General features: G+C 40.5%; 2 protein-coding genes across 23 annotated transcripts in view; one reads left to right on the top strand and one right to left on the bottom strand.

Moving 5' to 3' along the window:
* The window catches only part of ARHGAP24 (Rho GTPase activating protein 24), a 556594-nt gene extending 548074 nt beyond the window's left edge, over positions 1-8520 (top strand). For all 5 annotated transcript variants that reach the window (XM_081497333.1, XM_081497619.1, XM_081497531.1 and 2 more), the window contains 2 exons: positions 631-1708; positions 7677-8520. In XM_081497333.1, the coding sequence (XP_081353459.1) occupies positions 631-1708; positions 7677-7920 (1322 nt within the window). In that variant the 3' untranslated portion in view covers positions 7921-8520. The remainder of the gene's footprint in view (positions 1-630; positions 1709-7676) is intronic.
* A 4592-nt stretch (positions 8521-13112) lies between these two features.
* Positions 13113-25449, bottom strand: part of MAPK10 (mitogen-activated protein kinase 10) — a 364716-nt gene continuing 352379 nt past the window's right edge. For 12 of the 18 annotated variants that reach the window (XM_081581714.1, XM_081581593.1, XM_081581612.1 and 9 more), the window contains 2 exons: positions 21415-21529; positions 13113-13239 (listed from right to left, as the gene is read on the bottom strand). In XM_081581714.1, coding sequence (XP_081437840.1) covers positions 21478-21529 — 52 coding nt within the window. In that variant the 3' untranslated portion in view covers positions 13113-13239; positions 21415-21477. Of the gene's footprint in view, positions 13240-19409; positions 19586-21414; positions 21530-24093; positions 24377-25280; positions 25381-25449 lie in introns of those variants that run through there. The other 6 variants (XM_081581559.1, XM_081581570.1, XM_081581548.1 and 3 more) reach the window with 3 other exon arrangements.

Below are 25449 nucleotides of genomic sequence, written 5' to 3'. Positions count from 1 at the left end.
ACCATTAAAATGTCTTGATTTTTTGAGGCAATTAGCTGAGAGATCACAGTGACTTCTTCTAAGAAAGATTTTCCATAATTAACTGTCAAACTTGTAAGAAATGGTGTGTGCCAATTAAGAGCCTGTTCTTTGAAACTAGTTAATTCTAGTTTTAAGCTCTTCTTTTTCTCCTTAATAGCTTTGGGACATTGGTCAAGTTACTTAACCTTTATTAGACAGTGATAATAATGGTATCTATTCATAAATTTAAAAAAATCCAACTAAACTAACAAAAGTAAAGTGCTTAGTACAGTTCATGTTAAATGTTCAAGAAAGTTTTTAGCCACAATTGCTATTGTCTCCCTAACCTGGAGAAGGAAATGGCAACCCACTCCAGTATTGTTGCCTGGAAAATCCATGGACAGAGGAGACTGGTGGACTACATTCCATGGGGTCACAAAAGAGTTGGACACTACTTAGTGACCAAACAACAACAATAATTGCTATTGTCATCATTAAAAACATAGTTTGGCACTGCTAATAATAATGCTGAATGAGCACCTAAATATGGCTCTTTAAAAGTCACTTTCAAAATAGGAGATAAATCAAAACTGTTTCTCTCATACTCCTTTGCTTTCTTTGCAATTCCAGGCACTGTGGTGGTCCAACAGCTGATGTCAGTGATGATTGGCAAACATGATCGCCTCTTCCCCAAAGATGCAGAGCTGCAAAGCAAGCCCCAGGATGGAGTGGGCAACAACAACAATGACCTTCAGAAGAAAGCTATCATGGGGCAGCTACAGAACAAGGAGAACAATAATACCAAGGACAGTCCCATAAGGCGATGCTCTTGGGACAAGCCTGAGTCTCCCCAAAGAAGCAGCATGGATAATGGATCCCCCACAGCTCTGCCAGGCAGCAAAACCAACAGCCCCAGAAACAGCATCCACAAGCTGGATGTCTCTAGAAGCCCCCCTCTCATGGTCAAAAAGAATCCTGCCTTCAACAAGGGCAGTGGGATTGTCACCAACGGGTCCTTCAGCAGCAGTAATGCTGAAGCACTCGAGAAAGCCCAGACCACTCCCAATGGGAGCTTACAGGCCAGAAGGACCTCTTCCCTGAAGGGGTCTGGTACCAAAATGGGCACCCACAGCGTGCAGAACGGAACCGTGCGCATGGGCATCTTGAACTCTGATACCCTGGGGAACCCCGGGAATGGCCGCAGCATGAGCTGGCTGCCCAATGGCTACGTGACCCTGAGAGATAATAAGCAGAAAGAGCAAGCAGGAGAGTCGGGCCAGCACAACAGGCTCTCCACCTACGATAACGTCCACCAGCAGTTCTCCGCGATGAGCCTCGACGACAAGCAGAGCGTCGACAGCGCTACCTGGTCCACTTCCTCCTGTGAGATCTCCCTTCCGGAGAACTCCACCTCCTGCCGCTCCTCCACCACCACCTGCCCGGAGCAAGACTTTTACGGTGGGAACTTTGAGGACCCCGTTTTGGATGGGCCCCCGCAGGACGACCTCTCCCATCCCGGGGACTATGAAAACAAAAGCGACAGGAGGAGTGTGGGCGGCCGCAGTAGTCGGGCCACCAGCAGCAGCGACAACAGTGAGACCTTCGTTAGCAACAACACCAGCAACCACAGCGCCCTGCACAGCTTAGTGTCCAGCCTGAAACAGGAAATGACCAAACAGAAGATAGAGTATGAGTCCAGGATAAAGAGGTGAGGAAAACCTGGAGCCCCTAGTGGCCAGAGAGGGTGCGACAGCCTCCTGTGAGACAGGCTCACCAGGAAGGGTTAAATCCGCGAACTCCAGTTAGAGACCTGGGTTCAAGTTCTACCTTCGCCATTTGTAAGCTGTGGGACTCTGGGAAAGTTCACTTCATCTCTGTGAGTCTCAGCTTCCCAATGTGAAAAATTTTAAATTCTAGTAGTAATCTACCTCAAGGTTAAAATTGCTCAGATGTGTCCAACTCTTTGTGACCCCATGGACTGTAGCCTGCCAGGCTCCTCTGTTCATGGGGATTCTCCAGGCAAGAATACTGGAGTGGGTTGCCATTTGCTTCTCCAGGGGATCTTCCCAACCCAGGGATCCAACGGGGGTCTCCTGCATTGCAGGCAGATGCTTTACCAACTGAGCCACAGGAAAGCCCATCTATACCTCAAAAGCATGTAAGCAATCATTATACATTGTCCCCAGGACAGAGCAGATGCTCAGTAATTCTACCTCTTGTTATTAGTAAAAGGTTCAAAAGCTGGGGAAAGGAGTGGGAAGGGATGTCTGGAGAACAAGGAGTCTGTTATCACAGGAAGAGGATGGAAATGAGAGTAAAGAAAAGTTGGAAAGTAAACATCTTTGTTGTTCATTCTTTCCATGGTTGAATGCTTGAGTGTCTGCCCTCTCCCAGGCTCAGACCCAGGCCACAAGGATTCAGCAGTGAGAAAGGAAGACAAAAATTCAGCCCTTGTGGAACAGGCTTACAGTCCCCTGGAAGAGACAGATAAATAAGTAAACTGATCCTACGCTAAGTAGAAGAATAAAGCAGGGAAGAGGGGTGAGAAGTGTTGCTGAGGGTAATTCTAAGTGTAAGGCTGTATAGGAGGCAGTTATGCAGATACCCAGCAGAAGTGGAAATGCCCTAAGGTGGGATGGGCAAGGAGCTCAGAGAGGTACCATAGAACCTTCGAGATCATCTTAAGTCTTTGGCTTTTACTCTGAGATTGGAATCCAGGGAAGTTTGTGAGAAAAGTGATAGCATGAAGTATATTCATATAGACAAGAAAACTTGTAGCCTAAATGGGGAGCAAAAAATATGATTTATAAGGAAACCATTGTTCTGAAACCTAAGTGATACCAGTTGACATTTCTCATAAAATATCCAAGAGAGGAGTTGGCTTAGCAACTTCAAGGAGGTAACCTGGGAAAGATGAGGGGTATTGGCTGAGCATCCTGCCTTGACACTGCCCCTGACTGTCAGATGCTGCAAGGTCTTGAGAGGCAGCAATACAGAGAATGGAGCCGCTGCCCCACAAGAACAACCTTGTGCTGGAAACCTGAATATCACCACACTCCACAATTTCACCAGGATTACGGAAATTACAAAACTGATTGTTTTTATGTTCACCTTTCAGCGTAGTATAGGGGAAGGACCCTGCACTCTTAACAGCAGGTCTGAGGCTCAGCTCAGCCTGAAGTAGCCCCTCTAGAGGCCTCAGCCCTAGTCCCAGGCTGTGCCTTGGTAGATCCCTTCCTGTTCTAAGACCCTCATGGTACGTGAACCTCAGTCTTTGTCCTGTTCAACTGCTTCCATGGCCCCAAACCCCACATGGTTTTTTTCTTTATATATAAAGTTGATCTTCATGTGTTTTAATGTTTCCCATTCATTTATCAATTATCAAGCCAAATGATACATATTTTTAAAAGCTATGTAAAAATAAATAAAAATACTTACATGTTAGATTGAAAAATAATGGAAACAGAAACTTGGTTTGAACTTTTCTAAATAATGCCAAGTGACAGGAGACTTAAGTAAGAAGAAAAAATAGAGTCATCATCTTATAAGGCTACTCTTCTTTCTGAATGTAGTTTATGGAACCAATGGCTACCAGATCTCTGAATTGCTGCCAATGCATGATGGTAAATTAGCACTTAGCCGTGGAAAGCAAGAAATGACACTTGAAACTTCCATTAAGATAGAACATACGTTATTCTGAACAGTTGCAAATGTACACATTCATTTATGAGAACATTGGTGTTACATTTATGTTCTGAGTCTATGGTGCATTCCAGAGACTCTTTCAACAGAATGTCATCTCATTGGCCTCTTTCATTGGCATTTTTACCCACTTGACAAGCAAAGAAAGAGGTTCATGATAAAACCGAGTAGAGGAACTGCCATATGACCAAGCCAAGAAGTACAAGAAGTAATTGTTCTAGATAATTACTGATCATTACTGTTTAAAATTATATATTTGTCTTTCAATTCATTTTTAACTCTGCAAGTATTGAGGCTAGATAAACAGATGATATACATATGTACATGCTGCTACTGCTAAGTCGCTTCAGTCGTGTCCGACTCCGTGCGACCCCATAGACGGCAGCCCACCAGGCTCCACCACCTCTGGGATTCTCCAGGCAAGAGTTCTGGAGTGGGTTGCCATTTCCTTCTCCAGTGCATGAGACGGAAAAGTGGAAGTGAAGTTGCTCAGTCATGTCCGACTCTTAGCGACCCCATGGACTGTAGCCTACCAGGCTCCTCTATCCATGGGATTTTCCAGGCAAGAGTACTGGAGTGGGATGCCATTGCCTTCTCCTTGTATGTACATATATCATATATATGATATATATGTATGTACACATATCACATATATGATATATATGTGTGTACATATATACATATATACGTATATACATACATACATATATACATACACCCCTAGATAGACAGACAGATAGATCATGGAGAAATAAATAGATATTACTTTTTTATCAATCATTATCAATCAATATGATTTTTAGTTTTTAAACATGTGAGTTTAATGCTCTTCCCTCCCTCAAATTAGTTTCTACCTTTATCATACTGTAGTCAGATAAATTCATTTACATGATGTCAGTTATTTGGTCTGGTAAGAAGTATTATCTTATTATCGGTTTGAGATTTATATATGATGAATAGATCAAATCTGTTAATCAAGCTGTTAAAATATTTTGCATTTATCCCAAATTTTATTAGCTAGATCTATAAAAAAAGGTATCTTAAAATTTCCAAATTTTTGTGGATTTATCTATTTATATTTATAATTTTGTTATATTTTATATTGAGTAAATTGAGGCTATATAACTAGATGAATAAAAGTTCAGAATTATTTATATCTCCCTAATGAACTGATCCTTTTATTGTAAAATAGTGGTAATAATGCTTTTTGTCCCCAAATAGTTTTCTGATATTAATATTCCTATATAATTTCTATTTTGATTAATAACTCCTTGCTATATATTTTTCATCATTTTAAGTTTTGTGTTTCATTATTTGAAGACATATTTTTTCAGTTATACATTTATCCATCTCCTCTTTTGTTTATTTCATCTCCCCCATTTTCTCAGTCTTCTCTCTATAACCCTTACTAAAGTATGTTGAACCTTCTTGGTCCTTTCTCCCTCTCCATCTTTGTTAATTTCTCTTTCTTATATTAAGCTTTCATCTTTCTTCATTCTATGAGGCATTCTGTGTAATTTTTCTCAAAGCTGTTTTCTCATTTATTTATTTCCTCTTCTGACTCAATTCTGTCACTTCAGCCCATGAGTACGGTTTTTGTAGTCTGTTTGCCATGAAGATGATCGATGTTCCCAGCTCTCAGCTGAGTCACTTTCAGCCTTCTGTCTGTCACACTGGAGATCTCCTCTTCCCCGTGTGAAAAGTAAAAACCTAGTGGCAGCTTCTAGGGCTTCTATCTGAGACAAATACCTCTTGTGTGCTTTCATTTGCCATTCAACATTTGAGTTTCTTCCTTGGTTCTGATACCTGAAGATGCTCTTTTGTGTTTTGCTAACTTTGTGTTTTAAAAATATTTTTCTAACGTACTTTTCCAGCATTAGTCTGTGCTTTCTTCTATTTTCAACTCAGCCATTAGATTCCAGGAAGTTTCTTACAGGTGCCTGATATGTACAAATGCATTAGTATATTTTTAAAGGTTTGTCTCGGTATTAAAGCTTGAGTTTCTCCCAACTTTTTTAGTTCTAAAACAAATAGCTTTACAAAGCAAAGAGAATATATTGGAAAATAGTTCTGGGTGAGAACTAGCACACTACCAGGTTTTTATGTAAAACACATGATCATGTGATCAAAATGGCCTTCTAAACTGATTAAAGAATGTAATTTTTTTAAAAAATCTTAGTTGCTTACAAAAGGAGAGCAGATTCATCTTTAAGTGTTCTTATGATTATCTGGATGAAATAACATATGGGACTCATTATTTCAGAGCAGAAAAATGAGATTTTAATTTGAAGATTATGAGAATAATCAGATTTTTGAGTGCTAAGTGTACACGAGCCTCTCACATTTCAGTAGCATGGCAAATTCAGGCATACCCTTGCAATTTCCACTCATAATAGGAGAAATTAAGATGCCAGATATTACCAAGACTTCTAATAAAGAAGTGCTTAATATTCCTTCTTGAACAACAGCAGTAAATTGTGTTTTGGAACTTAGTGATTATGAAGAAAACTCTACTTTTTAGTAAATCATCTAAAATTATATAGCCATCTAAAAGAATACAGCCATCAATATATAAAATAAAGTAAGTCCCCTACATGCAGCTGCTGCTGCTGCTTAGTCACTTCAGTCGTGTCCAACTCTTGTGCAACCCTCCAGGCTCCTCTGTCCATGGAATTCTCCAGCAAGAATACTGGAGTAGGTTGCCATGCCCTCCTCCAGGGTATCTTCCCAACCCAGGGATTGAACCCGGGTCTCCTGCATTGCAGGTAGATTCTTTATCTCTGAGCCACCAGGGAAGCCCAAGTCCCCTACATAGGAACCTTCCAGTTGTAAACTTTCAAAGATGCAGACATGCATCCCATTAATGTCAGATGTGAGTAAGATTGCAGCTTGCCCTCCGTCTCATTGCTGGTGATCCTGCAGCTCTACCATCTTCTACCTTCTCTCCCTCCTCCAGTCAATAATTCTTGCCTGGTTACTTGATACCAGACCCTGTATGTCAGCTGTTGTACTGTATTACTGTACTTTTCAAGGTACTATACTGTAAGATTAAAAATGTTTTCTTTTTGGTATTTTTAATGTATTATTTCTGTGAAAAGTATGATAAGCCGATTATAGTACAGTGCTATATAGCCAATTGTGTTAGTTGGATACTTTGGATAACTTTGTTTCTTGGACTTACAAGCAAATTGGATTTACAAATGTGCTCTTGGAACAGAACTCATTTGTATGTAGGGAACTTACTGTACAGAGATTTTAAGATATGTTAACTTGGAAGACAGAATTGCAGCTAGCAGGCTACTTAAGTGGACTCTGTTGCCACAAAATGTCAGGTGAATTACTTATTCAACACATGTAAGTTCTACTTCTCTTGTTAATGTAAGGTGGCTGCTTTTGGTACCACTTTTATAAGAGGTATGCTGTATAGTCCCTTCTAAGTCCATTCTTAGCGGTGGACTTACTCCTAACAATGACACTTTCACTGGTCACTCTTGTTCCTTTGGTAGAAAGCAAATATGATGGCCCTCTTTTCTTTCCAACTTTATCAGACTTTCCCCTTTCTTTTAGTGAAGACAAAGTTACATTGAATGACTCAGGAAGCTTTGTAGTTTGGGCTGCCTCCTGCTTCTGCCAAATTCTGTGCTGCATGACCCAGGTCTCTGGCTTCTTTGTGCTGAAAATCGCTCATTCACTATCAAATGACAATGAAGTACTTCCAAGAGAGATCTTAAGGTCTTGCAGAAATGATAGTAAATCATGTTATGAAATGATAAAAAAAAAAAAAAAGGAGGAGAAGAAAATACATGTATGTATGTATATATTAATCAGTGGACCTTGATTCACTGATTTGAAAGGGCTCGTTCCAGTTTCCAAAGCAATGCAGAGACAGAGTTTAGGAAATATTTTTTTTAATCTTTTTTGCATTTCAAAAAATAAGATTACTTTATCTCTTATTCCTTCCCCACCCTTTGCAGCTTAGAACAGCGAAACTTGACTTTGGAAACAGAAATGATGAGCCTCCACGATGAACTGGATCAAGAAAGGAAAAAGTTCACAATGATAGAAATCAAAATGCGGAATGCCGAACGGGCAAAAGAAGATGCAGAGAAAAGAAATGACATGCTTCAGAAAGAGATGGAGCAGTTTTTTTCCACGTTTGGGGAGCTGACAGTGGAACCCAGGAGAACCGAGAGAGGAAACACGATATGGATCCAGTGAGGGCGCTCTCGCCCGCTGTCTGGAGTGGCCCTGGGAAGGACTCTGGGGATTCTGGTGGGAAGATTATATGGGACCAGGTGGCTGGTCACCTGGCTGTACAGAGTTCTAGCTGGGGAAGGCATATCATTTACAGACATTACCCACCCATATCTGCAATGTGTACCAAAGTTGTATCATGTCCCATAGTGCTACTGTTAAGTGTTACAACTGGATATGTGTATATAGAGTAGTTTTTAAAAAGTAAACTAAAAACAAGAAGCATATCTCAAGAATTATTTTATTGCCAGTCTTGTATTTAAAATGTTAAGTCAGTATGTCATTGCAATCTAGCTTGCTTTCAAGCTTCACCTCTTGCACTTAACATAAGCTATTTTTGGCATTGTGTTATCATCAGCTTATTTTATAGATCAATATTTTTATTTCCCCTTTTGCTGAGGAAATGAAGATAAGCAGATATATAAATATATAAAAATATATATGAGATGAGTTATTAAAATCAAAAGAATACTTTGTGGCTGTGCTGTTTGTGCCAATAGGCCTTGCTGTGACCAAAAAGAGAAATGTAAATAATTTTATAAAATACGATGGAATCACCAGGAACCTTTGAATCACTCTATAAATTCTTCTGTTGACACTGCTCGGTTTTCTTGGTCAGATGGTTTGACACAGGAAATTTTAGGTTATGTAAAAAAAGTCTCCTTCTCAAGTCCCCTGGTCTGTCTCGCCCATGCCATAGACGCATGTCTCCTATGCAGGATGCACTTTAGAGGGGGAAAAAATCATTAAAAAAAAGAAAAAGAACATTTAAGCAGTCATGCCTTGAATTACTCTTTCTGCTGGATGGTTATGAGAGAAAATTCTTCCTGCCTTTGGGAAGTTGAGAAACAACGTTTGCTAATTATGGTGTCCACGTTGAGCACCTGTCCTCTACTCCATCCCCACCCCCCTACCAACCTCCCCTTGCCCTGTACTGCCCTCTGGAAATGCAAACGGTGAAATAGTATTACAGTATCTCTCTCAGTTAAACTGCTGGAGTGCATGCCTTATATTTTTCTTTCGCTCAGGCTGACTGTGCTGTTGTCATCTAGGATCCTTTCCGAACGACAGCTGGCAAAGGGAGTTTGAAGCCAGAGGGAGGTGATGGAGGGAAAAGGGACCAGGAGAAGGAGGAGACAGTTTGGAAGAAACTATCTGGCTTCTAATTTGATTTTTAAAATATTGTTCTTCCCTATTAAAGCATATTTATTCACAATAATTTTAAAATGTGAATCTTTAAAAGTCCGATGTTGATGAATTTGTGAACATCACTAATGATAACTTTCCAGACTCTCTAGGACTCTCTGGAGCTGGAGATTGGAGAGAACAATTCTCCACAATTAAATAAGGCAATGATTTTGAGAAGCAAAGCAAATAAATCTTTCTCAGACTAGAACAGAAAGTCACAAAAGGCATAATTAGAAATAAATACTACTTGAGTTTATGGGATTTGCGTTGTTGGAAGGTTCGCTGTTTGTGTGTATTTATTTTCAAGGAGACAGTGACTTTTACAACCTCTGTTCTTGTCACTGTGCTGCCTTTGTTTATATACTTGTACTGAGCAAGCTTACGTGGTCCTTCGCTTACGTGGTCCTTCGGTATCAACCACTGTCTCTATAGCAGTACTTGCTTTATCTTTGGTTCCCTTTTCTCTCTCTTTTCAATTCTTTAACAAGATTCTCCTACCTGGATATCCTATAAAAAATTCAAATGCAAAATGTGCAAAAATGATCTCTTACCTTTTCATCTTTTCCCAAGTCCCCACCTTAGCAAAACCCACAGACTCTTACAGGAAGTTGTATTATACAATAGTAAACATCAAAGACTATGCAAACTGCCTGTGTTCAAATTTTTTCCAATTTTCCAGTTGTTACGAAATCTCCTGTGCATCTCTTTTTTCATCTGTAGAATGGGTGGGCATAATAAAAATACTGCTCTCATAGACTTATGTGGTTTCAGCAAGGTAGGTTATATCAGGCTGAGCACGGTACCTATTATACAGGAAGGACTCCATCAATGTTAACTGGAATTTATCTCTACTATACCCTCTTGTTCATGTTTACATTCACTCACCAAGTACTGCCTAGTCCACCCATTCTTGCCTGTTTCATCTGCTCTCTTTGATTAATTTCTGCCCATCTCTTGATGAAAGCATCTTACTCAGCCCCTTGTGTTCTGGTATTTCATTTGCAGACTGCTCTTTCCAAGTCATCCTTCTGACCATCGTAGCCTTGTTAATAACATTCAAATGCCCCTTACACAGTATGTATGACTCTAACCTGCAGTTTCATTCTCAGATCCTGCCACTTCCTCCCATACCTGCAATGCTATCTCATGCACCTGGAACTTTCCACCTTCTTTTACTTTAAGATTTTTTTTTATATGGACCATTTTTAAAGTCTTTATTGAGTTTTTACAATATTGTTTCTGTTTTGGTTTTGGTTTTTTGGCCATAAGGCAGATGGGATCTTAGATTCTTCACCAGGGATCGAACCTGCATCCCTGCATTGAAAGGCAAAGTCTTAACACTGGACCAGCCACACAGCCCCTCCACCTTCTATCATTGTGCCCATCTTAACTGCTGTCCTTCTATCTGGCACACACCAAACAAGTGTTTTTTCGTTTTTGCTTTTTTGGGTTTTTTTTTGCCAAATCAAATGTCAGTTCAGTCACTCATTGGGTCCTGCTCTTTGAGACCCCATGGACTGCAGCACATCAAGCCTCCCTGTCCATCACCAACTCCCAGAGTTTACTCAAACTCACGTCTGTTGAGTCGGTGATGCCATCCAACCATCTCATCCTCTGTCGTCCCCTTCTCTTCTCGCTTTCAATCTTTCCCAGCATCAGGGTATTTTCAAATGAGTCAGCTCTTTGCATCAGGTGGCCAAAGTATTGGAGTTTCAGCTGCAACATCAGTCCTTCCAATGAACACTCAGGTCTGATTTCCTTTAGGATGGACTGGTTGGATCTCCTTGCAGTCCAAGGGACTCTCAAGAGTTTTCTCCAACACCACAGTTCAGAAGCACCAATTCTTCAGTGCTTAGCTCTCTTTATGGTCTCACACATCCGTACATGACTACTGGAAAAACCATAGCCTTGACTAGACGGACCTTTGTTGGCAAAGTAATGCCTCTTCTTTTTAATATGCTGTCTAGGTTGGTCATAACTTGTCTTCCAAGGAGTAAGCATCTTTTAATTTCATGGCTGCAGTCACCATCTGCAGTGATTTTGGAGACCCCAAAATAAAGTGTGCCACTGTTTCCCCATCTATTTGCCATGAAATGATGGGACCAGATGCCATGATCTTAGCTTTCTGAATGTTGAGCTTTAAGCCAACTTTTTCACTCACCTCTTTGACTTTCATCAAGAGGCTCTTTAGTTCTTCTTCACTTTCTGCCATAAGGATGGTGTCATCTGCATATCTGAGGTTATTGATATTCCTCCCAGCAATGCTGATTCCAGCTTGTGCTTCATCCAGCCCAGTGTTTGTCATCAAATGTCAGCTCACCTTTAAAGCTTCCTAAGATCTCAACGCAGGGTTAGTTACCTTTGTGCTCCTAATTTGTATATATCTCTTTTACCCTTTTCAATGTCTGATTGTTTTCTTCACCAAGTTAAAAAGCACTTTAGGAAGCAGCAAAGTGGAATGATAATTGCAGGAAACTGAAAAACAGACAAAAGTAAGCATCTTAACAGTTAGAACCAGATATGGAAAAATGTACTGGTTGGAAATTGGGAAAGGAGTACATCAAGGCTGTATATTGTCACCCTGTTATTTAACTTATATGCAGAGTACATCATGCAAAATGCCGGGCTGGATAAAGCACAAGCTGAAATCAAGATTGCCAGGAGAAACATCAATAACCTCAGATATGCAGATGACACCACCCTTATGACAGAAAGCAAAGAGAAATGAAAGAGCCTCTTGATGAAGGTGAAAGAGGAGAATGAAAAACCTGGCTTAAAACTCAACATTCAAAAAATGAAGATCATGGCATCTGGTCCCATCTCTTCATGGCAAATAGATGGGGAAACTGGAGACAGTGGGCTGTTTTCTTGGGCTCCAAAATCACTGCAGATGGTGACTGCAGCCATGAAATTAAAAGATGCTTGCCCTTTGGAAGAAAAGCTATGACCAACCTAGACAGCATATTAAAAAGCAGAGACATTACTTTGCCAGCAAAGGTCCCTCTAGTCAAAGCTATGGTTTTTCCAGTAGTCATGTATGGATGTGAGAGTTGGACCATAAAAAGCGCTGAGCACCAAAGAACTGATGCTCTTGAATGGTGGTGGTGGAGCAGACTCTTGTGAGTCCATTGGACTGCAAGGAGATCAAACCAGTACATCCTAAAGGAAATCAGTCCTCAATATTCATCGGAGGGAGTGATGCTGATGCTGAAGCTCCAATATTTTGGCCACCTGATTCAGAGCTGACTCACTGGAAAAGACCCTGATGCTGGGAAAGATTGAAGGCGGGAGGAAAAGGGGATGACAGAGGATGAGATGGTTGGATGGCATCACCAACTCGATGGATATGAGTTTGAGCAAGCTCCGGGAGTTGGTGATGAACAAGGAAGCCTGGCGAGCTCCAGTCCATGGGGTCGAAAAGAGGCAGACGTGACTGAGCAACTGAACTGAACTGGACTGAATATGCCTTAGGAAAGATGCAAAATAATGAAAAATCATTTAACCTTTGAGCCTTAGTTTTTTCATCTATAAAGTGGAGACAATAGCTCTCTTACTTTTAGGTGATGTGCCCTGTGCCTATCCAAGTGCCTGCCGCATATCTTGATTGATAACTCTATTGATAAATGGAGTTTCTTAAGGCACCAGAAAGATATCTTATTGATTTTAAGTGTCTCCCCCTCCATCATCACTGGACTTCCCAGGTGACGTGATGGTAAAGAATTCTTCCTGCCAATGCAGAAGATGCAAGAGACGCAGATTTGATCCCTGGGTTGGGACGATCCCCTAGAGTAGGAAATGGCAAACCACTCCGGTATTCTTGCCTGGAAAATTTATGTACAGAGAAGCCTGGTCCATGTGACAGTCCATGGGGTCACAAAGAGTCAGACAAGACTGAGCACACACACTCCCCACCATTATTATGCCACAGAGTATCAGCATGGAGAGTTAGCAATAAATTTGGTCTTTGCTTTATGAGGGATACTGTTATTAATTTTAATTATAAATCTCAGTGATGACAATCTTCAGTCAACGCATGCCGTGAGCAACTTGTCCATCTGGGTTTCTATTGGTTCTCGTATTAATTCATCTGAAAGCCTAGAAAAATATCAATGGCAGATTGATATAAGCATAAACTGGAAATAAACAAGGTTTATTATTAAGGTTAATAATAAAGGTTCATTTCCTGCATTCTGTATACACTTTAAAACTCTTTAGACAACCGTGATGATTTTTACATTATGAGCTCAGGGAAAAAGACTTGCTTTCAAGTGTTGAGTCTACAGTATTGGTTTGACCCATCAAACTATATGGCTGTGTATCCTTTAGTGAACATTTAAAATAGAAATGCCCATGCCATCAAGCTAACTAAAGTGTAGATTTTATATGTAAATTTATCATGAAGTGACTAAAAACTCCAAGCGGAATTTAAATAATGTCATTCCAATTTATTCACAAGCTGAGGATTCCTTTTAAAAAATTAGATCAATGCCAGGTAAGTGAGTTTAAATCTCTTTTTAAAGATATAATTAATATGATATAATATTGTAAAATTAATTAATATAATTAATATTGCTATAATTTTAATGATATAATTATCTCTCATTGGAAATGCAGGAGCAGATTAAAGACTGGGGTTGTTGTTTTATTGCTAAGTCATGTCCAACTGTTTCAAAACCCCATGAACTGTAGACCACCAGGCTCCTCTGTTCATGGCATTCTCCAAGCAAAAATACTGGAATGGGTTGCCATTTCCTTCTCCAGGGCACCTTTTGGACCCAAGGATCAAACCCATGCCTCCTGCATTGGCAGGTGGATTCTTTACCACTGAGCCACCAGGGAAGCCCCAAGGAGCCAAACACAAACCCCAGTGTTCCTTACATTGCAGATTTGTGCTCTCATGGTGTAGCATCCTAAAAGAGAAAATGCATGAACTTTTGCATTCAGAGACCTGGATCACAATCCCAGCTCTGCAGCTTAGTAGTTACACAAACCTAGAGGAAGTTACGTCAAGTTTGTAAGCCTGTTGGTTTTTACGTAAAATAGGGATAATAGTAGTGTCTTTTCTTTATTGGATTTTTTTTGAGGCATGAATAAGTGATTAGCACAGTATTTGGCATATAGTAAGTGTTCTATAAATGGTAGCTGTTGGCCCCCAAATTACTCCTGTTGAAAGGATGCTTCTGGAGCTCATAGCTGGATTCTGGCCTTGGGAAACTGACCAGCAATGAAACACTAGCATGTACGGCAGCAGAAGGTGTAATTGTGTCCCTGTCTCAAGGACTCTAATTTTACCTTTTCTCAGATGATCTGCCAGAAACTGATGACAAGAGAGAGGCAACCTGAAAGCATCCTTTCTATTTGGAAGTAATACAATTACATCCATGATCTGGGAATAAAATCTAAAGAAACACCTCTAACTGTCCATCAGTTTTGTCTGTGTGGACACAGAGGAAGACAATGGGCATTAAAGGTATTAGGTAAAATACAGTGAAAGTGCCTAAGGATGTGCTCCAGTGAACATGCCTACAGTCATATCAGCATCACCACTAGTGAATATTCGTTGAAGGATTCCACATTCTAGGCTAGCAGGAGGCTAGGTGCCCTGGGATACTTTGTTGTTTTTCAGTTGCTAAGTCATGTCTGACCCTTTGTGACTCCATGGATTGCAGCATGCCAGGCCCCTCTGTCCTCCACTATCTCCCAAAGTTTGCTCAGATTCACATGAATCATTCACAGATTCATTCATATGAATCTGAGCACCCCAGGAGATATTGAAGGATAGGAAAGCCTGGCGTGTTGCAGTTCATGGGGTTGCAAAGAGTCAGACGCAACTTAGTGACTGAAAAACATGTCCATTGAGTCAGTGATGGCTATCTAACTATCTCATCTTCTGCCACCCCCTTCTCCTTTTACCTTCAATCTTTTCCAGCATCAGGGTCTTTTCCAATGAATCGGCTCTTTGCATCAGGTGGCCAAAGTATCAGAGCTTCAGTAACAGCCCTTCTAAATGACTATGCAGGGTTGATTTCCTTTAGGACTGATTTGTTTGATCTACTTGCAGTCCCAGGAACTCTCAAGAGTCTTTTCCAGCACCACAGTTCAAAAGCATCATTTCTTTGGTGCTCAGCCTAGTTTACAATAATTTCCACGAGATGTATTGCAGATGTTAAAAGATCACAGAGGTGAGGCTGGGCAAGGCACTGCAGAGCCATGGCTATGACGTGAGCCCTAAAGGATGGGTTGGAGGTAATCGGACAGGGAGACAGTTTGGAGCCAAGACCTCCCTGGAGCACACGTGGAACAGCATGTACGAAGGTGCTTGTGTTACAGACTCTAGGGAGGGAGCCTTTTCAATGACACAAGATGACCTATCCAGCCTGTGCCATCGAGGTGGCCTTCTACCTAACAACCTACTTGCATCCCCTGAGACTTGAAAACACACTGAGGTCCCGGGCGGCTTCTACTGTTTTATTCAAAGGAAGCAGCCAGGGCATGATGTGTTTTGCCTTGTTTGAATTCACAAACCACAGGGAAAGAGTGCTGGATCTGTGGCTCCCGTAGGGCTCTTTCATTATTCTCTTTATAGTGTTCTTAATGGCACCAGTGGGAAATGAGCCAAGGGTTAGCACTGCCCAGCTGAAGGGCCTCTTGTTGCCAAGTGACTTGGATAACGAGCAGTTTCCCAGGCAGCCTGACTTTATTGAACCTACCCTAGAGCTTTGAGGGGAAAGTTTAGCCAATGAAAAGTGTGCTGTTTAACATCCCATTATGGCTTAGGTCCAGGGCTGAACGACGTTCTTTATTTATGGACTATGTGTACCTGCTATCATCATGGCCCCTCAAGGGCCAAGCCCAGGTGAGACCAGCCCACACAGGTAGGAGTGCTTTTGTTTTATCTTAGGGGTCCCTTTCTTAAGTGGAGAGTACAGGTAATAGGATAATACTGAATTGTTTGAGTGGAGTCAAATTGGACTATTTGCTTGGAGCAAAGCTATCTCTTGGCTCTGAGGGGAGCCCTTAAAGAATTTGTGAAAACACCAAGTCCATCCTAGCCCTCTCCTCCCAACAAACATGTTCCCTGCCTCCACAAGAGTCATCAGAATTATGTACCACACACCAAAGTCATCCCCAGGTCAGGCCACCACACTTCACCCTCTGCTGTTGTTGTCGTTTAGTTGCCCAGTCATATCTGACTCTTTTGTGACCCTATGGACTATAGCCTGCCAGGTTCCTCTGCCCATGAGATTTCCCAGGCAAGACTTCTTGGAGTGGGTTGCCATTTCCTTCTTCAGGGAATCTTCCTGACCCAGGGATTGAACGCACAACTCCCTGCATTGGCAGGCGGATACTGCCGGGCCACCTGGGAAGCCCTCACCTGTTACTTTTCATCGAAGTAGCTAATGGTCCATGAAGCTTGTTTCCACCTGTGAGCTCATCCCTATCTTGCTCAGCACATTCTCACATTTGCTTCAAACTCTGATCCCTCCCCACTTCCCCAACCTTTCCATTACACCTTCTAGAGCTGCCAGCATCCCCTCTACATCTTTCCTGAAGCAGTTATGTCCTAAAGACACGACTGTCCTGCAGCCCTCTCCAGGATGGCTATTTTTCCTTCCCACAACACAATTCAGCACAAATGATAATTCCCACAATTATCATTAACCTGATGGAGAGGAAGGTCTCTCTTTGCTTTTTATTGCTACTTTCAGAGCGTTGATCCTCTCACCTCCCCAAGAACCTCCTTGGAAGCACATGTCACATGAAAGAGCCTTTTTAGCATCTAATCAGCTGTCCGTCCTTACCTCTACTTCTCTGTCATACACCAACGTGGCCACACAGCTCCTCAACCTACTCAGTCCTGAAAAATCTTGTTCTCCTTTGCCCAAACCTCAGCCACCTGTGCCCAAGGTTGACCTCACACCAAGGTGTTACAAAAAATTGGTGCTATTCTTGGGTCGCTAAGTCGTGTCCAACATGGTGACCCCATGAACTGCAGCACACCAGGCTTCCTTGTCCTTCACTATCTCCCAGAGTTTGATCAAATCAAGTCCATTGGCTCAGTGATGTTATCTAACCATCTCTTCCTCTGTCATCCCCTTCTTCTCCTGCCCTCAATCTTTCCCAGCATTGGGTCTTTTCTCGAGTCGGCTCTTCACATCAGATGGTCAAATTATTGGAGCTTCAGCTTCAGCATCAGTCCTTCCAGTGAACATTCAGAGTGATTTCCTTTAGGATTGACTGGTTTGATTTCCTTACAGTCCAAGGGATTCTCAAGCCTAGCATTTCATATGATGTACTCCGCATACAAGTTAAATAAGTGGGGTAATAATATACAGCCTAACATTAACTGCACCATCACCAAAATATCTATACCAAGCATCCACTCTCTGATCATCACCTCTTCTCTTTCCTGGTAACTCCCTTTTGCACTATCACTCCAACAATTCTTGAATACTCCCAAAGCGTCTCAGAGCCATAGACTTGCTTAAATTTTTGCAAATTATTATCCCCTCATGTCATCCCTCATGTCATCACTTCCCTTCTTGACCAACTTAGCTTCTGTGGTTCTCCATCATATTTATTTCTTGGAGTAGGAAATGGCAACCCATCCCAGTATTCCTGCCTGGGAAATTCCGTGGACCAAGGAGCCTGGTGGGCTACAGCTCATGGGGTGCCAAAGAGTCAGACATGACTGAGCACGTGCTCACACACTCCACTCTCAAAACCCTTCATCTCCTCTTCCACCACTCCACTCATCTGGGAAGGAAAAAAAAAAGGACTCAACTTTGGCTAAATCCAATTTCTGCTTCCTCCTAACCTGCACTAAAAACCTAAACTTGACTGAAGAGCACTGATTGATTTGTCTACCTTATATAAAAATGGCTCGTTTTCCTCTCCTTGTTGTCCAGTAACTTATCTTTGTACATTTTAAGGTCTATTTCACATTTCATAAGCCCCGTGAGCTCTTCCTATCCTCATATTCAGCTGATAATCTTACTTATATGACCTTACTTACTGATAGCCTGTTTTTACTGAGAAAAAAAAAATCCACAAGGCATATGAGATCTTAGCTCCCCAACCCGAGATCAAACCCACACCCCCTGCATTGGAAGGTGAAGTTTTTACCACTGGACCACTAGGGAAGTCCCTGTTTTAATGTTTCATCATCATATCTACCAGACAACCTACACCTGCACTGTACCTTAGCTCTTGTTCCAAAACCTGTGCTGCCTGCTCCACCCAGACCAACGATTCCTCCTTGAGAGCACACCTCTCCTTTTCCAGAATATTGCTCCTTCAAATAAATACTCCTTCTCTCTTACATTAGATATTTTACTCTTAAATATTAAGCCCATCCACATATACTTACGCTTTAGTAACTTTAAAAAATCCTTTCATCTCATATTTATGTCTAATTTCAACATCACTCTTCTGCTTCATTTTTCAGAAAAAAAAATGTGAATTTTATGACTTCATTTCTAACTTCTCACTTCCCATGTTCTCTTTTTATTTTTTTTAATTATATTTTTATTTTTTTAAAATAAATTTATTTATTTTACTTGGGGGCTAATTACTTGACAATATTGTAGTGGTTTTTGCCATACATTGACATGAATCAGCCATGGGTTTACATGTGTTCCCCATGTTCTCTTGAACTCAGTGGAATCATGCTTTCTTCCTCAAAACTGCAGAGAAACTGCTGCAGTCAAGGTCAGCCATGACCTTCATAAAATCAAGTCCAATTGTCAGTCTTCCATCTCCATCTTAGCTGCTCAGTGACATTGTCCATGGTACCCACTCCCTCATGTTTGAAACACTTTGTTTGGCTTCCAGGACAGCACATGTTCCTGGTTTTCCCTCTACTTCACTAGACATTCCTTAGAACACCCTCCTGTTCCTGACTTTCTATGTTGGAACAAGAGGTGCATTCATCTGTAGATTCAGCCTCTTAAGGGTCTCACATAATCTCCTTGTTTCAATGAAAACTTACAAACTGATGACTCTCAAATTTATGTTTCAGCTCAACTTCTTCCCTACCTCCAATCTTGTAGATACTCCAGCTACTTCACCTGAATATCTAATCATCAACTGACATTTCCAACAACAAATATGAATTTCTTCACAAATATGCTTCTAACCCACCGTTCTCAGTAAACTGCACCATCATTTACCTTGCAGCTTAGATTTCTTAAAAATACAGTCATTCCTTGATCTCTTTCTTTCGTATCATATTTCAATCCATCAGCAAATCTTGTCAACTGTACCTTCATGACATATCCTTAATTAGACTCTGACTCCAACTCCTTCTCAGCACCAGCTCTTCTTAGCTCAAGTTCCATCATGCCTTTCTGGATGCCTGATACACCTTACAATGGATTCTTTGTTTCTATTCTTGTCTTTTTTCTTAACCTCCTCTCTCTACTCAGCAGCAAGGGAGATCCTTTTTAAAAACAAATATTATGTCATTTCCATGCTCAAATTTATCCATCATCTTCCCATGATAGAATCAAATCCCAAGATCTTTCCATGCTCTGACTCTTTCTACCTCTCCAATTTCATGTTATCACACTTCTCCTGTCCATTCTGCTTTATTCAAGAGGCAGTGTGTGCTCAGTTTTGTCCAACACTTTGAGACCCCCTAGACTGCAGCCCACCAGGCTCCTCTGTCCATGGAATTTTCCTGGCAAGAATACTGGAGTAGGCTGCCATTTCCTCCTCCTAGGGATCTTCCCCATCCAGGGATCAAACCCACATCTCCCCAGTCTCCTGAATTGGCCAGTCAAATTCTTTACCACTGAGTCACTGGGGAAGCCTTTTATTCACAAGGCTCTTTGTCATTCTTTATATATACAAACAAGCTCTTACTCTAAGGCCTCTGAACTTGCTTGTCCCTCAGATACTAATATGACTCATTCCCTCACTTTATTCAGTTCTCTGCTCATTATCACCTCTTCTGAGAACTTTGCCCTGATCACCTCATCTAAATGATACCCCGTATCATGCCTTATCCTTTTAACTACTTTGTCTGTTTTCTTAGTGCTATCCAGGACCTTGGGCTTCTCTCATTGCTCAGTTGGTAAAGAATCTGCCTGCAATGCAGGAGACCCCAGTTCGATTCTTGGGTCGAGAAGATCTGCTGGAGAAGGGATAGGATACCCAGTCCAGTGTTCTCGGGCTTCCCTTGTGGCTCAGCCGGTAAAGAATCCATCCACAATGTGGGAGACCTGGGTTCGATCCCTGGGCTGGGAAGATCCCCTGGAGGAGGGAAAGGCTAACCACTCCAGTATTCTGGCCTGGAGAATTCCATGTACTATATAGTCCATGGGGTTGCAAAGAGTTGGACATGACTGAATGACTTTCACTTTCACTTTTTCAGTGTGCATAGAACAGTCATGAGAAACCTGAAGTACTTAATCAATATTTGTGGCATGGGTCAGTGAGTGAATGTTCAGAGTTCAATGTCAAGTTTCTGGTTCAGATATTCAGTGATGTTCTGAGTTGGAGTTTCTAACAGAAAATAACAAATGACTAAAATCTACCTTAACTTATTTTAGGGCTCCAACAACCCCCACAGACTGAACAAATTTCAGAGATTTGGCTTCCTATGAGACCATAACTGCAGAAAGACTCCAGTATCTGCTGTGATGTTATTTACTCATTTGGATATTTTGAAATGTGAGCCTCAAGCTTAGCATTCAGACCCAATAGCTCTCAGAAGAAACATATATCAAAATGAATTTTATATTATGTAGAAAAAAGCATCCATACTAATTTGTTGTTGTTGTTTTTTAGCCTCTGAACTTATCTATTTTTCCCACAGGACACAAATATCATAAGTCATTGGCAAGGTGTAAAAATGCCATCACATTTCTCCCTTTTTCTGGAGACTGAAATTTGTTTGTTGTTGATGTTTAGTTGCTAAGTCTCATCTGACTTTTTGGCACTCCATGGACTATGCCCAGGCTTCTCTGTCCATGGGATTTCCCAGGCAAGAATATTGGAGTGGGTTGACATTTCCTTCTCCAGGAGATCTTCCCAACCCAGGGATACAACCCACATCTCTTGCATTGGCAGGCAGAATTCTTTACTGCTGAGTCACCAGGAAAGCCCTTCATTAATTGTTCAGTTCAGTTCAGTTCAGTTCAGTTGCTCAGTCGTGTCCGACTCTTTGCGACCCCATGAACCTCAGCACGCCAGGCCTCCCTGTCCATCATCAACTCCCGGAGTCCACCCAAACCCATGTCCATCGAGTCAGTGATGCCATCTAACCATCTCATCCTTTGTCATCCCTTTCTCCTCCTGCCCTCAATCTTTCCCAGCATCAGGGTCTTTTCAAATGAGTCCTCTCTTCACATCAGGTGGCCAAAGTATTGGAGTTTCAGCTCTAAGAGAATAATAAAAATGGAATCATTCAAATCATGCCACTAATTTGAACACATTATGTTTTTAAAAGAAATTAATAGATGAGTTAAAGATTTTTTGCTATAACCACTTATTTTTAAACCGTTAAGCTTTATTTACTCTGAAGTTGTGAGGATAAGAACTATGTTGTATTTATCTCCTACCAAGGACACAGAGAGATGTTCAACAAATGGCTTTGGAGTGAATGAATGTGCCACTTAAGAATGTAACTCAGGATTTAAATTAGAAATTTAGAGCAATTTTCTGAGAGCTTGATTTGCACCAAATCCAAGTTTGCAAAATATTAACATTAAGAAAGAAGCAATTGCTTTTTGAAAGTCTTCCTTTTATAAAAGAAGCACTTTAATATCAATAGTTTCCTTAGTCCATGTAAAATATTATTTGGTTTATAAAAATTGATTTTGTGTATAGTTGTTCACAGATAATCCTTTGACAAATGCAAATATGAAAGTGTTCATGAAAAGCGAATTGTGAGAGATACACTTTTCTAGGAAGAGTGTGGAGAGTTTTTAAGATGAATAACATTTTATATCTGCTTTTGAGTTGCAGACAACGTGGATCATTGGGCAAAAAGAAGGAATACAGACGAGGATCCAGGGAAGGACAGAACCAGAAGTTCAGGGTCAAGGAAGTGAACCATGGAGTAAAATTTGAATCTTCTAAATTGTATTTCAGACTTATTTTACATTGAGTTTTATACTATGATAAACAGGTCTTTAATATGTGACAAAAGAGGATGGGAAATTCCAAAGTGGGGTTTGATTCTTGTGTATGTACCATCATACTTCATGTGCTTAGGAACTGTACATGTCTACAGTTTGTTTCAGTAACAAAAGAGAATACACTGATCTAAAAGGATGAGCAGATGGAATTCAGTCTGGACCTGGGGAGATGACTTGCCGTGTTCAGTGGTCCCTGACGTGAACTGATCTGAGACAATAGCGTTTTCAGTGTGTTTCACTACTTGCAAATGTCTTCTAGGCATGCCTTTCAAAATTTAGGGAGGAAAGACATGCAACAAGTAGCATTCTGATAAATCTATAAGGTCAAAAATCTCTACCTTGAGTATAACCCGGTGCAACTGCTGAGCAAACAGAATCCTCCTTCTAGGGTGGTTGTTGCACAAGCAAGAAAGGTAGTTTCCAAGACATCTTTATTCTCGCTGTAAATGTGGTCAAGATGACCCACACATTTGGTAACTTTTCATGGCACCTGGTATGCACCAATAACTCCTTCTGATCCTTTCTCTCCATAAACAGTCTTATGGAATGTGATTCCCCTTCTTAGTATTGTATTTTCAGGTACCTATACTTGGCCACTTTTAAACTTATTTTACTAAGAGAGTAAAGATCTGTGATTTAAAAATAGAAGCTATGCCAGAGATAACAAACGGCTTTTGGTTTCTATTTTTCTTATATATAAAAGGTTAAATTGTGTTAACTCAAAAGAATAGGTATGTTTATCTTCTAGATTTTCTTTGTAATAGTTAGCTGGTTAAATAAAACATTGTATCTACAGAAATAAAAGGCCATTCCTCAATGTTTTCAGATGTTTCCAGCTTAATATGGGTTTGGCGACCTTATCAAGACATAAAATCATAAATTCACCAAGGAGTAAGGTTGACTACCATGTAGACACACACACAGACACACACACACAAAACAACTTTGATCTCTCTTGAGTAATGACTAAACTGATCAGGACTTCTGATAAATTAACCTGATATTTAACCTTGTTTTACTCACCTAATACCCTCAGAAAATTATTTTTTCCCTCTTCACCAATTTTATACCTTAAAGGAAACTTACATGAGTTGCAGATGTACAACCAACATCTCCAGACAGAAATGAAGGCTATTTTTAGAAGAAACGAATCTCAAATGAAAGTAGAGCTTTCTACACGGTCACATATGTATTACACACTCATTACCCAAAGTGAGAAAGTAGGTCACTCCTCATTTCTTATTTATTCCCTGGCACAATCAGACTACACAATGAAATCATGTGATATGCTTCAGAGCTACCGTCAGGACATGAAACCCACGACAATGAGCAGCAAGACAACAGATAGCAACAGGCAAACTTCAACAAAGTCTGGGTTTGGATTTGGTTTTATGTTACTAGAAGCAGATTTGCTCTGTTTTTTAATAGTTCATAAGAAACAGAAATCACAATGTATTGACTTCATATCCACCTACAAAGAGTTCAAAAAAGCCAAAGTTCTCCCCCCATTCACCCTCTTGTTCCACCAACATTTTGAAAATAAAAAAGGAGAAAAAAAAAAACACAAAATGAAAAAGAGTGAGAAAGGACACAAATGATTTAAATAATTTCAAATCCTTATTAAACATCACTGAAGTGCATTTGATCTATCAGGCTGACTTTCAGTTCTCACCACTAAGACCTTGCAAAGAAACTGGATGTGCGTAGTTTTACTTTCCAGGGTTGATCTAGAACTGTAAAGGTGAGATGTGTATGAATGTGTGTGTGTGTGTTTAAGTCCATTTCATAAACACGGACACAGGACAATTCTCATCATTTGTAATAGTCTTTGGAGTCCAATCATGCAGAGTAACAGGCAGGTGTAAGTTAGGTCTTGTTGCAAGATATACATGGCAAGGTTAACAGTTCAGTGCTAACTAGGGGCAGGAGATTTCTGTCCATTAGGATATACTGGCCATTGGTCCCACATAATCAAAAGTTAGATGTATAGGAGTTCATATCCAAACAGAGATCTTCCATTTCAGCTTGCTGACCAAGGAAATGAGTCAAAGTAAGCCATGTCAGACAGCAAAAGAACTGTCCAAATGCTAAAAGAGATAAAATCGTATATTTTAATCACATGGAAAATAATTAGTGTAACTATGTACATTATAAGTTGATTGTTGTTCTTAGAGAAAGGAGTTTCCATTCTGGGTTCAATAATCTCTGTGGAAAATACGCACGTTGGGTATTGTGAGCAGGATAAAGGGTAGAGATTTCTCTTCAGACCCAATGTGATTGGAATCAAAGATTCCTCAGGCTATTTAATCCCTTTCTCTGAGCTATACAAGATAAATTCTCTTCAGCTAGTCTGGTTGATAGTATTCATCACAGAACATAATGTTTCTAAGATTTAGATTATCATATGTTGAGAAATACATAGAAATAGATTTGGAATAATTTACATTTTGCAATGACTATTTAAAATTTTAAAGTCTGTTTTGCTTATTCTGTGCCCCCCCTTCCCTGGCAAGTCATAAAATGATTTATCTAATCTCACCTATTGTACTTATCCTATTTGTCAAGGCCTATTTTCTGATTTACCAGTCAGCTGCTATCAGTATCCTTAGGTAATATTTTTCTGATAATGATAACAGATTGAGAAAAAACTGTCCAGCTTCCTGGCCTTCGATTAAATAGTTTACTCCAAGTGGAGGGAACAGACCAGACCCTGGTCCATCTATGGGGTACATTCTCTCAAAGCTCAGTCATCAGATTCTTAAAGATGCAGGATTATTATCAGTTTTTATTCCACAAGAAGAAATTTGGTTATCAGGCCAGTGGATGTCTTTTGAACACATTGGCCAACAGAATACATATAGAAATATCAAAGTGATGGTGGTGGTTTTGCCAAGCTCTCTCAAAAATCTAGTTCCTCCTGCACGTGGACATGAAGCTATCCCTCCTGTAAAATACTACAAAACATTTCTTGAAGGATCACTATGAAACTACTTGCCCTTTAAGGAAAGTCAGGCCAACTTGCATTCCAAAAGGAACCCCAACCATAGGCAGGAACTTCACTTTTCTCAAGAGTGACTTGACACTCCCCTACCTGAAAAGCAGGAGAGATCTTTTGAAGGAATGGGTGACTGCACTGGAAATATTTGTTTTTTCAAGAAAA

Source organism: Giraffa tippelskirchi, chromosome 1, assembly GCF_054371585.1.
Source record: "Giraffa tippelskirchi isolate mGirTip1 chromosome 1, T2T-mGirTip1v1.2.pri, whole genome shotgun sequence".
Taxonomy (NCBI): Eukaryota; Metazoa; Chordata; class Mammalia; order Artiodactyla; family Giraffidae; genus Giraffa; species Giraffa tippelskirchi.
The sequence above is the reverse complement of the archived record's forward strand: the minus strand, read 5'-3'. Positions and strand labels throughout refer to the sequence as shown.